This window comes from Pongo abelii, chromosome 21 (genome assembly GCF_028885655.2).
Source record: "Pongo abelii isolate AG06213 chromosome 21, NHGRI_mPonAbe1-v2.0_pri, whole genome shotgun sequence".
In the NCBI taxonomy this organism is placed as follows: domain Eukaryota; kingdom Metazoa; phylum Chordata; class Mammalia; order Primates; family Hominidae; genus Pongo; species Pongo abelii.
The window spans coordinates 48,761,553-48,775,207 of record NC_072006.2 but is presented as its reverse complement, the minus strand read 5'-3'; the positions used below and the strand labels follow the sequence as shown (position 1 = coordinate 48,775,207).

Genomic DNA, 13,655 nt, shown 5'->3' with positions numbered 1-13,655 from the left:
CCGGCTAATTTTTTGTATTTTTAGTAGAGACAAGGTTTCACCGTGTTAACCAGGATGGTCTCCATCTCCTGACCTCGTGATCCACCCGCCTCAGCCTCCCAAAGTGCTGGGATTACAGGCGTGAGCCACCGCGCCCAGCAACTCTCTGCAATTTTCATCCTCCAGCCAAGCAATCAGCACTCCCAATTCATTGGCCCCCTACCCACCAAATTATCCTTAAAAATTCTGATCCTTGAGTTTTCGGGGAGGATGATTTGAGTAATAACAAAACTCCGGGCTCCCGCACAGCAGGCTCTATGTGAATTACTTTCTCTGTCACAATTCCCCCTTCTTGATTAATCAGCTCTGTCTAGGCAGCGTGCAAGGTGAACTCCTTGGGCAGTCCAGCACTTTGGTAGGCTGAGGCAAGCAGATTGCTTGAGCCCAGGAGTTCAAGACCAGCCTCGGCAACATAGTGAGACCTCACCTCTACAAAAAATAAAAAAATTAGCCAGGTGTGGTGGCGTGCACCTGTAGTCCCAGCTACTCAGGAGGCTGAGGTGGGAGGATCCCTTGAGCCCGAGAGGCGGAGGTTGCAGTCAGCAGAGACTGTGCCACTGCACTCCACTGAGTGACAGAGGGACACCCTGTCTCAAAAAAAAAAAAAAAAGTCAGCCACGGTGGCTCACGCCTGTAATCCCAGCGCTTTGGGAGGCCGAGGCAGGCAGATCGTGAGTTCAGGAGACCAAGACCATCCTGGCCAACGTGGTGAAACCCCATCTCTACTAAAAATACAAAAATTAGCCAGACGTGGCAGCGTGCTCCTGTAGTCCCAGCTACTTGGGAGGCTTAGGCAGGAGAATTGCTTAAACCCGAGAGGCAGAGGCTGCAGTGAGCGGAGATCATGCCCCTGCACCCCAGCCTGGACGACAGAGCGAGACTCCGTCTCAAACGAAAAAAAAGTCTATCCTTAAGGAACTGAGGAAATAAATTATGATACATCCATAAAATAAAATAGATTACCGTAGCAAGAATTAAGAGGGACCAAGGTAGATATAGACGTAGATACAGTTTAGATACAGAGCTGTCTTCAAGCTGTGTAACCAGCCAGGGGGTTTACCTCGCCTGCTACCTAGACAGAGCTGACTTATCAAGACAGGGGAGTTGCAATAGAGAAAGAGTAATTCACACAGAGCCGGCTGTGTGGGAGACCAGAGTTTTATTATTACTCAAATCAGTCTCCCTGAGCATTTGGGGATCAGAGTTTTTTGTTTGTTTGTTTGTTTTGAGACGGAGTCTGTTGCCCAGGCTGGAGTGCAATGACACAATCTCCACTCCCTGCAGCCTCTGCCTCCCCAGTTCAAGTGATTCTCCTGCCTCAGTCTCCGGAGTAGCTGGGACTACAAGGCATGTGCCACCATGCCTGGCTAATTTTTGTATTTTTTTTAGTAGAGACGGGGGTTTCACCATGTTGGCCAGGCTGGACTCGAACTCCTGGCCTCAAGTGATCCGCCCGCCTCAGCCTCCCAAGGTACCAGGATTACAGGCATGAGCCACCGCTCCAGGCTGGGGATCAGAGTTTTTAAGGATAACTTCGTGGGTAGGGGGAAGCCAGTGAGCAAGGAGTGCTGATTGGTCAGGTAGGAGATGAAATCATGGGAAGCTGAAGCTGTCCTCTTGCACTGAGTCAGTTCCTGGGTGCAGGCCACAAGATCAGATGAGCCAGTTTATCCATCTGTGTGGTGCCAGCTGATCCATCAAGTTCAGGGTCTGCAAAATATGTCAAGCGCTGATCTTAGGAGAAGTTTAGGGAAGGTCAGAATCTTGTAGCCTTCAGCTGCATAACTCCTAAACCATAATTTCTAATCTTGTGGCTAATTTGTTAGTTCTACAAAGGCAGTCTAGTACCCAGGCAAGAGGAAGGTTTGTTTTGGGAAGGGGCTGTTATCATCTTTGTTTTAAACTATAAACTAAGTCTCTCCCAAAGTTAGTTCAGCCTACACCCAGGAAGGAACAAGGACAGGTCAAGGGTTAGAACGAAGATGAAGTTAGATCTTTTTCACTGTTTCAGTCATAATTTTGCAAAGGCGGTTTCAGCTATGTATACAGCAATAGTCTCTGAACTAGTCCCGCCATTGCTTCTACTATAACCCTCAACCCTAACCCATCCCTGCTCCAGCCTTTATTCCAACCAGCAGCCAGAATGATCCTTTTGAAAGGTAAACACGGCCGGGTGCAGTGGCTCATGCCTGTAATCCCAACACTTTGGGAGGCTGAGGCGCATGGATCACGAGGTCAAGAGTACAAGACCATCCTAGCCAACATAGTGAAACCACGTCTCTACTAAAAATACAAAAATTAGCTGGGCGTGGTGGCACGTGCCTGTAGTCCCAGCTACTCAGGAGGCTGAGGCAGGAGAATTGCTTGAACCTGGGAGGCCGAGGTTGCAGTGAGCCGAGATCATGCCACTGCACTCCAGCCTGGTGACAGAGTGAGACTCCGTCTCAAAAAAATAAAATAAAATGTAAACACGATTGGCACGGTGGCCGAAGGCTTTTTTTTGAAACTCCATCTTAAAAAAAAAAAAAAAGTAAGCATGACCATGTCCCTCACCTGCTCAAAAGCTTTCAACTGTTTCCCCATTACATTTAGAATAAGATCTAGAGTTGTTGTCACCATCAACAAGGCTGGAAGTGAACTGCCCCCTGAATACTTGTCCAACCTCATCTCTCACCATTTTCCCTCTAAGCTGTCACCATTGGAGGGTGTCCAGGTTCTTGGCATCTTGAACAAAGAATTGGACGCAACACACAAAGCAAGAAGGAATGAAGGAATTTATTGAAAATGAAAGTATAGGCTGGGCGTGGTGGTTCACGCCTGTAATCCCAGCACTTTGGGAGGCTGAGGCGCGTGGATCACGAGGTCAGGAGTTCGAGACCAGCCTGGCCAACATGGTGAAACCCTGTCTCCACTAAAAATACAAAAATTAGCTGGGCATGGTGGCACACACCTGTAATCCTAGCTACTCAGGAGGCTGAGGCAGGAGAATTGCTTGAACCTGGGAGGTGGAGGTTGCAGTGAGCCGAGTTTGAGCCACGGTGCTCCAGCCCGGGCCACAGAGCAAGACTCCATCTCACCAATACACTCCGCAGTGTGGGAGGGGGCCCCTGTTACAGAATTTTTGGGAGTTTAAATACCCTCTACTTGGGACATGCCCTATGTAAATGAAGAGGATGAAGTAAAGTTACAAAGTCATTTACTTGGCCTACACCCTATGGAGAGGATATTTCATGTCATAGCTGAAGTGTGAATTAGCCTTTTATTCTCTGCCTCCAGACTCTGTTTTCCTGCCTTAAAGCATGCTTTCATCTCAGGGCATTTTCTCCTGCTCTTCCTCCAGGTATCTTTATGGCTTGCTTCCTCGCTTCCCTCTTGTCTGTGCTCCAATGTCAAGCCCTCTAAAAGATCTGCCCAGACTACTCTTGAAAATAGTAGGGCCGGGCGCAGTGGCTCGTTCCTGTAATCTCAGCACTTTGGGAGGCCTAGGTGCACGGATCACTTGAGGTCAGGCGTCCAAGACCAGCCTGGCTAACATGGCGAAACCCTGTCTCTACTAAAAATACAAAAATTGGCCAGGCATGGTGGTATGTGCCTGTAATTCCAGCTACTGGGGAGGCTGAGGCATGAGTATTGCTTCAACCCAAGAGGCTGAGGTTGCAGTGAGGTGAGATCATGCCACTGCACTCCAGCCTGGGTGATAGAGTGAGACCCTGTCTCCAAAAAAAAAAAAAAATTTAAATTTAAAAAAGAAAAAATAATAGACCCCCACCAACTCTGTATTCTCCTTTCTCTTTTTTCACAGCACTTGCCAGTGTCTGAGTGTTATATTATACACGTGTGTGTTTGTTGCTTGTCTTTTTTCCCTACAGCATAAGGTCTTTTAAGGGTGGGCACTTTGTTTTGTTCTCTACTATTTTCTCATCACTGGCAACAGTGCCTGACACATAGTAATAGCTTGGTAAATATTTATTGAATGAATGAATACGTTAAGTGAAAAAAAAGCGGCGGGTGGATCACCTGAGGTCAGGAGTTCAAGACGAGCCTGGCCAACATGGTGAAACCCTGTCTCTACTATAAATACAAAAAAAAATTAGCCAGGCATGGTGGTGGGCACCTGTAATCCTAGCTACTCGGGAGGCTGAGGCAGGAGAATCGCTTGAACTCAGGAGGCGGAGGTTGCAGTGAGCCAAGATTGTGCCACTGCACTCCAGCCTGGGCAACAGAGCGAGACTCCGTCTCAAAAAAAAAAAAAAAAAAAGAATGCCATAATGCTGGCATATGCATATTCCAGTAGGAACTCTGAAAGGAGATCTGGGAGATGGGAGTGGGGGAAGGGTGGGAAGGACACTTCATTTTCACCGTGTGCTCTTTTATGCAGTATTTTATAACCAAGTACATGTGTTATCTTTTCAACAACACATGGGGGAAAATAACCTAGGTTTTTGTACTTGCGTCCGTTTGAAGAGACCACCAAACAGGCTTTGTGTGAGCAACAAGGCTGTTTATTTCACCTGGGTGCAGGCGGGCTGAGTCTGAAAAGAGAGTCAGAGAAGGGAGATAGAGAGTGCGGCCATTTTATAGGATTTGGGTAGGTAAAGGAAAGCTACAGTCAAAGAGGGTTGTTCTCTGACAGGCAGGGGCCTGGGGTCACAAGGTGCTCAGTAGGGGAGCTTTTGAGCCAGGATGAGCCAGGAGACGGAATTTCACAAGGTAATGTCATCAGTTAAGGCAGGAACAGGCCATTTTCCCTACTTTTGTGGTGGAATGTCATCAGTTAAGGCAGGAACAGGCCATCTGGATGTGTACGTGCAGGTCACAGGGGGTATCATGGCTTAGCTTGGGCTCAGAGGCCTGACAGGTTTGACAATGGATGTATAAAGATGGGAGGAGCTGCCTTGGGTGGCAGTGAGTCCCCTACCCTAGAAGAGATGTTGCTGAGGGGTTCCTGCCTGAGGTGGGAAATTGGAGTAGATGATCTCAAAGATCTGCTCTCCTCCCTTTGGCCAAGTAGAGGTGACACACTCAACCAGTTAGGGCCAGAAACACTAAGAGATGGGTGGGATACTACATTTGGGAGGACAAATGCTTGCAGGTAAGAAAGTGAAAAACTGTTCAGCTGACAGCTAGACCTAATGTTTCTAACTGAACATAAACAGTGATCACAGAATATAAACAAAGATCAGACAAGACCACCATGTAGTTGGAACAAGATACAGACAAAGCCACTCTGGTACCGCAAATAGGACTCAACATCTTCCAATTCTGACTAATATGAGTGGATTTTGCTTCTTTTGTTGTAACCGAGCGAGTTATAGAGAAATGCCACACTCTGAGACGAATTCAGGAGTCCTTTATTAGCCGGCGACCGAGAGATGGCTAGTGCTTAAAATTCTCTCGGCCCCGAAGAAGGGGCTAGATTTTCTTTTATACTTTGGTTTAGAAAGGGGAGGGGGAGCCTAGCTGAGGCAATCTTACAGAAGTAAAACAGGCAAAAAAGTTAAAAAGACAAATAGTTACAGGAAAACAAACAGTTCCAGGTGCAGGGACTTTAAATCCATCACAAGGTGATAGATGTGGGGGCTTTGGGTACCACCAACCGGACAAAAATGCGGAGGCTTAGGGTACTATCAACCGGGTGAATTCCTCGAAACTGCGGCTATTGCTTGGCACAGTATCTTATCAGTTAATTGCATTCTTTGATGTGCTGGGAGTCAGCTTGCACAAGTTAAGTCCTTGAGGAAGAGGGGTGGGTAAGGAGCTGCAAGTGAAGGAGCCAAAATGGAGTTTGTCTCCCTCTCTCAGCTAAGGGAGAGTCAATTCAGGTTAAGACAAGGTAGGGTATCACACTTTTCCAAGGACTAATCTAGCCTTGTTTTAATCCTTCTACCTTCTGGATAAAAATTCGTAAGATACCTAATCACTGAATTGCCCCTACTCCTTGACTGTGTCCAATCCAAAACTGTTCTCCTCCTCCTTAAACTCTCCTTAGATTTATTTAGTTACCCAGCATAAACCCAAATCCTAAAATAAGTTCTCTCCAGTCACCTCTTACCAAGACACCTTATGTTTTCTCTGGTATGTGTTCTCCCTTTCTGAACAAGCTAAATAAACCTAATTCTTTTTGATTACAGGTATGTTTCTGGTAGAATTCGATCTACAAAATTTATCACAATCTTAGCTCTCTTAAGTCCAGACCAGCAATACTTAGACAGGAAGAAGCAAGAATGTTAAGGGCTACCTGGAAAGTTCAGTGGTCCTGAAGCAACTTGACTTGAACTGGTATTTGTGTATGTGTGGTGAGGAGAGGGATCTGGGAAAAGAGAGGTAGGAATTATTAAATGTGAGTAGTTCTCTTTCTTCTTTCCTCAACCCTTTTCATGGCCTTAGGCAAACTTTGAGTCTCATTCCATTTCTGCAAAAGATGAATTTGGAATACGTTTTCAAAGAATCCAGGAAATAACATCCCCAAATATGCCACACTGGTATGATGATTGCTTGGGGAACAGCACATGGACAGAGGGGTTTTCATGAATTTCCCTTATCAGACTAAAGGCTGACAATCCAGAAGGAATTCAATATGAATCCCCTTCCAGAGAGTTTTATCAATCAGGGAAGATTAACACACCACAGAAGAAGAGATTGAAGTGTGACACCTCGTTGTCCAGACATCATCGTTTGCCACATTCCACCTAAACTATTATATATGTAAGTAAATAATGTTTTCATTTTCTTCTTTAAGTGAACTCTCAAATTTGACATGTATTTTGAAAGGAATATTTACATCACTGCTTAAATGGGAAATCAGCATTGCTCGGAAGAAATGAAAAGGTTATTGCTAATACACACCTCAAAACAAAACAATATTTTAAAACTGCAGGCATGGTTGCCTGTTTGAGAGATCTGGAAAATGAAGCCTTTACTCTGTTAGAAAGGGAGATAAATATTAGAAAAATATTAAATACCATACTGGCCTCAAACAACTAGCCTGTTGGTTTGAAATGGGACGTTCTCACTCTGCTGTTTAACATCGCTTAATGTCCTGTTCATGCACCCTTAGAGCCTTTCATTTTTCCCAAATGGGGTGCATCCTACATTTTAAGATACGATTTCCATCCTTTCTAGGTTAATTTGGACTCATTCTTTAGTTCGCAGACTAAAAAATAAATCCTTCAGAGAAGCCTTCCAAGACTACTTCCCAGCTAAATTACTTTCCCCTTACAATAGTAGGCACTAAATACATCTTTATTGAAAGCCTATTCCCCCATACTACTTCATCGTATTCATTACATTGGGGCATGGTGCATTTATGTTGTCAGATCTCCTATTAACTAGAGAATAAATTCTGAGCGTACCGTGCCTCTCTGTACACTTCTGTAACCTCCAGATCTTTGCACAATGAATACAAATGATGTAAGGAATGACACCTTCACAGCTCCTGCAACCCCAGGATGGTTTAGCCCCGCCTTCCCCCTCAGCCAATGACAGGCGCCCCCTCTGCCGCTCCGGTCAAGGACGGTGGGCGGGGCCACGCCGTGACGCATCCGTGCGTCTGTGGAAGGCTGCGTTTCCGGCCTGAGAAACCGTCGTGTTTCTGGGGAGACGGCTCAGCTGGCAGTTACCACCGTGTTAGAAAGCAGCCTCAGGACCGGCCACCTTCGTCACTGGCGTCACCATGGGGGCTGTGCTGGGTGTCTTCTCCCTCGCCAGCTGGGTGAGTTCGGGGTCCCGAGTCCTCGCTGGACCTGCTGTTTGGGGGGAAACGCCTCAAGCCCAGACCTTCACGGGCCTTGGCTCCAGAGGCCCTCGGGATGTCAGGACGCCCTGGGCTACAGAGGGTCTCCGGGGCCCCAGACGCAAATCCGCGATACCCTCAGGTCCAGGTTAGGCGGCTCGTCCTCCGGGTTCCTCGGGGAACGGAGGAGGCTAGGCCGCCATTGTTTACAATTCGGATGGCTCCGCCCTGCGAGGCTTCCTGACTGTAGGTTCCTCTGGAGCTGGAGAGGGACCAAGGAATGAGAGCTCCCAGCGCGGGGGCTCCGGTTTCTCCCGAAGCACCTCTTAAGGTGCCATCATTTAGTTCTAGGTGGCTCAAGTAATATTTTTATCCCCTAGCACGGGATTTGCCAAAACTACAGAGTATGTGGCAAAGCTGGGATTTTAGCGGAGGCTTGTCTGCAGTTCAGGTGCAAGGGAAAGAAGGCCTTGTGGATTGTTATTCAAAATTGGAAACCAGGGCCTGAATATTTTGGGACTGCTATAAGTCATTTATCCGAGGATAATCACCCCAGCATTCCTCTCTTCGAGAACGGTTGTGACAGTGAAGTGAAGGTTTAATCACCTTGTAAACTGTAAACATTTTTAAGAGAAAATTATAGGACCTATAAAAGAATATGCTGAGTTCCCTCATTTACCCACTTCAGAGGAACGTGATTCCTCGATTCCTCATTCTCCAGCTGATGTAATTGACCAAGTGTGTAGAAAAAGCACACTCAGTTTCTCCTGCTGTACTCACAACACACTTTTGACACCAGATGTGTGGTGTGTGGGGATTTTCCCCAAACATTAGGCAAACAATCAGCTCTGCAGGGGATGCCAGCTTGGTGCCCTACAAGTCAATTCCGAACCTCTCTACTTGGAGATAGCATCAAATCACACAAGTGGAGGGCTCAGTCTCACAAGACTGTACCCACTTTCTGTGCCAATGGCAAGCCTCAGGTCGTTTTACCTGTGCTTCTGACCGGCCACCTATAAATCAGAGTTCCCATGACCTCCCTCCTTGGCTTTGATTAATTTGGTCACAAAACTCAAGGAAACATGTTTACTGGTTTATTATAAAAGTATTTTATTTTGTGTATTTATGTATTTTTAATTTTAGATTCAGAGGGTACATATGCAGTTTTGTTACATGGGTATGTTGCCTTATCGTGAGGTTTGGGTTTCTAATGATTCCATTGCCCAAGCAGTGAACATAGTATCCAATAGGTAGTTTGTCAACCCCTATCCCTCCCCCTCCTTCCCCACTATTGGACTCTCCAGTGTTTATTGTTGCCATCTTTGTGTCTGTGTTCCCAGTGTTTAGCTCCCACTTGTAAGCGAGAATATGCTGTATTTGGTTTTCTGTTTCTGTATTAATTCACTTGGGATAGTGGCCTCCAGCTGCATCTTTGTTGCTGCAAAGGGCATGATTTTCTTCTTTTTTATGGCTACTATTAATATATTTTTAAAGATACAGATGAAGTGATATGTAAAACAAGGTGTAGAGGAAGGGGTCTGGAGCTTCCATGCTCTGTCTGGGGCAGTGGCGCCATCTCGGCTCTCTTCAACCTCCAAGGGATTCTCATGTCTCAGCCTCCCGGAGTAGCTGGGATTATAGTGTATGCCACCACGCCCAGCTAATTTTTGTATTTTCAGTAGAGACGGGATTTCGCCATGTTGGCCAGGCTGGTCTCGAACTCCTGGGGCGTGAGCCACCATGTCCAGCCAAAAATTCTTCTGAACTTTGTCCTTTTGGGCTTTTATGCAGGCTTCATTATGTAGTCAGCATTCATTATATCATTGGCTTTTGGTGACGGACCTAACCTTCAGCCCCTCCTTGGAGGGTCAGGGGTGAGACTGAAAAGTCCCAACCTCCTCCTATGACCCTCCCCCATCATGAAGCTACCTAGGGGCTGCCAGTCACCAGTCATCTCATTAGCATACAAAAAGACGCTGGTTATTCCAAGGATTTTAGAAATTGTATGCCAGGAAATGGGAACCAAACATACATATATTTGACCGTATTACACCAAGGATTCTGTTTCAGCTCTTTCTACTATTTATCTTTTTTTTTTTTTTGGAGGGGGACAGAGTTTTGCTCTGTCACCCAGGCTGGAGTGCAGTGGCTCAGTCATAGCTCACTGCCGCCTTGAACTCCTGGATTCAAGTGATCCTCCCACCTCAGCCTCCCCAGTACAGGTGTGTGACACCATGCCTGGCTTCATTCCACTATTTCTTAGGAACAGAATGCATTTTAAGGTTGTTGATTCTAAATCAAAAGAGTGTTCCATTTTTAAGGGCTTTCTTGAGAGCAGTGGTTTTCTAATTATTCTGACCTTGACTTAAAGAAAGATTGTACATAGTTGATCTGTGATCTGATGCACCCATATAGAGACAAAGTTTTATGAAATAATCGTTTACTGTACAATTTTTCTTTTATCTTCTATCACATTAGAAAATCCTGGTGAGTTGAAGGCCAGGCATGGTGGCTCACGCCAGGATGGTCTCAGTCTCCTGACCTCGTGATCCGCCCACCTCCCAGAGTGCCTGGGTTACAGGCGTGAGCCACCGCGTCCGGCCCGGCTTTTACTCTTAAGTTATATGGGAATCTGTTACAGAGTTTGAAAAAAGGAGTGATGTGATCTGGGCCTGTGTTTTAACAAGGTGGATTTTGGTTGCTGTGTGGAGATGGTAGAAAAGTAAAGGTAAAGCAGTGTAGGCTGGGAAAAATCTTCCTCCAGCCTTTTGGGTTCTGTTTCCGGGGGCTTGTGAATTAAACTGACAAAACAGATTATTTAGAGGAACAAGAGTTTATGCATGCAAGACATGTACACACAGGAGTGTTCAGTAATAGTAACTCAAAGGGGGCGGTTAGAACTTGAGGCTTTTTTTTTTTTTCCTTTTTGAGAAAACAAGTTCCACTCTTGTTGCTCAGGCTGGAGTGCAATGGTGGGATCTCGGCTCACTGCAATCTCCACCTCCCAGGTTCAAGCGATTCTCCTGCCTCAGCCTCCCAAGTAGCTGGGATTACAGGCATGTGCCACCACGCCCGGCTAATTTTATATTTTTAGTAGAGATGGGGTTTCTCCATGTTGGTCAGGCCAGTCTTGAACTCCCGACCTCGGGTGATCTGCCCGCCTCAGCATCCCAAAGTGCTGGGATTACAGGTGTGAGCCACTGCACCCAGCTAAGGCTTTCTAATTTAGTAGGAAAAAGGAAGCTGGGAGAAAGGCTTCTATGAGAAGAACAAATAGGTTTCTCTAGGAAAGACAAGTTTGTTTTTAGGAGAATAAATAGGAAATAAGTTTGTGGTAGTACTTGTTTATGCAGGTATGGCAGGTCTTTCCAGCTTCTTCATGATCTTAAAACTTCCCTGGAGAGGGACTTTATGGCAGCCTCATTTCCCAGAAGTTGCTGCTTTTAGTCAGGTAAGAGAAGCTCCCAGAAGGCTTTTTTTTTTTTTTCTCTGCATCTGTTGAAGCTCAGATGCCTTCAGCTTAAAAGCTTAAAATAATCTTTATAACAATTCAGGGCTTCTTTTTTTTTTTTTTATTTTGAGGCTAATTTTGCATTTTTAGTAGAGACAGGATTTCACTGTGTTGGCCTGGCAGGTCTTGAACTCTTGACCTCAGGTGATCTGCCTGCCTTGGCTTCCCAAAGTGCTGGAATTACAGATGTGAGCCACTGTGCCGGCCAACTCAGAGCTTCTGAATGGGTCGCTACAGCCGTGAGATGGGACCTTTGCACTTAATCCAGATGAGAGATGATAGTTGTGGCTTGGACAAAGGTGATAGCTAAGGATACTGTGAAAATGGTCAGATTCTGGATATATTTTAAGGGTCGAGCTGATGTACTGACAGATTGGATGAGGATTTTGGGAAAAGGGAAGGCATTTGGGATGACTCCAGGTTTTGGGCCCAAGCAACAGGAAGAATAGAGTTGTCATTTACTGAAATATGAAAATGACATAACATATAGTAGGACAGATTTGTCCCACAGATATTTACTGAGTACCTGCTCTGTACAGACACAAAAGATATAGCATTGTAAAGATAGTCTCCCCTTCAAGATATTTACATTCTTAAGACAACTATAGGTAAGTTTATTAGTATGCCAGGGCTTTATAACAAAGTACCACAGACCGAGTGGCTTAAACCCAGTGATTTCTTATCTCTGAATTCTAGAGGCTGGAAGTCTGGGATGAAGGTGTCAGCAGGGTTGGTTCCTTCTAAGGGTGGTGAGAGAGGATCTGTATCATGCCTCTCCCCTGGCTTTTTTTTTTTTATTTGGTTTGCTGGCAGTCTTTGATGTTCCTTGGCTTGTAGATCTCTGCCTTCACATGGCATGTGGAATTCTCCCTGTGTTGTAAGCCTTTGTCCAAGTTTCCCCTTTTTCTAAGGACACAGTTATATTGGATTAGCTGCTCACTCTACTCCATATAACCTCATCTTAACTTACTACATCTGCAGTGACCAAGTAAGGATACATTCTGAGGTATTGGGCATTAGGACTTCAACATAAGAATTTGTGGAGGACATGCCTCTGCAGTGTTTGGCCTATACTGTAGTTAAGAATTGGAGACTGAGACAGGTTGGTCAATTTCCCATTGCTATTGCAATTACAAATAATAATGGCTACCACGATATATTGAGCCTGATATATATGTCAGGCATTATATACTAGGTTCTTTATATTCCTGACATCATCTCATTCTTTGCTCAATAACCCCGTTCGAGTAGGTGGTATTATGCTCATTTTTACAGATGAGAAAACTGAACTTTTTTAGAATGTTAGCACCCTGCTGCAAACCACACAAAATTATCATAAAGTGCACACAAGATACCATCTATAAAAAAATGAAGATTATTCCTGGGACCATATTTTAAGACCAGAGTTATCCATTGTTTACATCTGCTAATTCTGAATTAGCCTGTCCTTGTAATATGACTTGATAATGTCACCCCTCAGAGCAATTTCAAGCAGTTTCCTAATCAAGCATAATTACTCAAATTATATCCTCTCTTAGCTGGGCATGGTGGTGCTTGCTTGTACTCAGGAGGCTGAGGCCAGAGGATCGCTTGAGCCCAGGAGATCGATGCTGCAGTGAGCTATGATCACACAACTGTACTCCAGCTTGGGCAACAGAGTGACGCCTTGTCTCTTTAAAACAAAACAAAACAAAGGCCGGGTGCATTGGCTCATGCCTGTAATCCCAGCACTTTGGGAGGCCGAGGCGGGCGGATCACTTGAGGTCAGGAGTTCGAGACCAGCCTGGCCAACATGGTGAAACCCCATCTCTACACAAAAATTAGCTGGGCATGGTGGCACGTGTCTGTAATCCCTGTAATCCCAGCTACTTGGGAGGCTGAGGTAGGAGAATTGCTTGATCCCAGGAGGGTGAGGTTGCAGTGAGCCGAGATGGCGTTACTGCACTCCAGCCTGGGCAACAGAGTGAGACCCTGTCTCAAAAAAAAAAAGAAAGAAAAAAATAAAATTGTATCTTCTTTCATGTAGTGTGGTCATTAACAGATTTTAGCAGACTAAAGATCTAGGTTACTCTTTTTTTTGAGACGGAGTCTCAGTCTGTCGTCCAGGCTGGAGTGCAGTGGCACAATCTTGGCTCACTGCAACCTTGGCCACCCAGGTTCAAGCAGTTCTCCTGCCTCAGCCTCCCGAGTAGCTGGGATTACAGGTGCCTGCCACTGCAACCAGCTAATTTTTGTATTTTTAGTAGAGACGGGGTTTCACCATCTTGGCCAGGCTGGTCTTGAACTCCTGACCTTGTGGTCCACCTGCCTCGGCCTCCCAAAGTGCTGGGATTACAGGCATGAGCCACCGCGCCCGGCCCTAGGTTACTCTTT

The 13,655-nt window shown here is 45.7% G+C and overlaps 1 protein-coding gene across 4 annotated transcripts in view; it reads left to right on the top strand.

The window, feature by feature from the left end:
- Positions 1–13,655, top strand: part of SERINC3 (serine incorporator 3) — a 35,967-nt gene that overhangs the window by 2,425 nt on the left and 19,887 nt on the right. For 2 of the 4 annotated variants that reach the window (XM_063720442.1, XM_063720443.1), the window contains 2 exons: positions 6,427–6,744; positions 7,424–7,750. In XM_063720442.1, the coding sequence (XP_063576512.1) occupies positions 7,712–7,750 (39 nt within the window). In that variant the 5' untranslated portion in view covers positions 6,427–6,744; positions 7,424–7,711. 4 annotated transcript variants of the gene reach the window in all.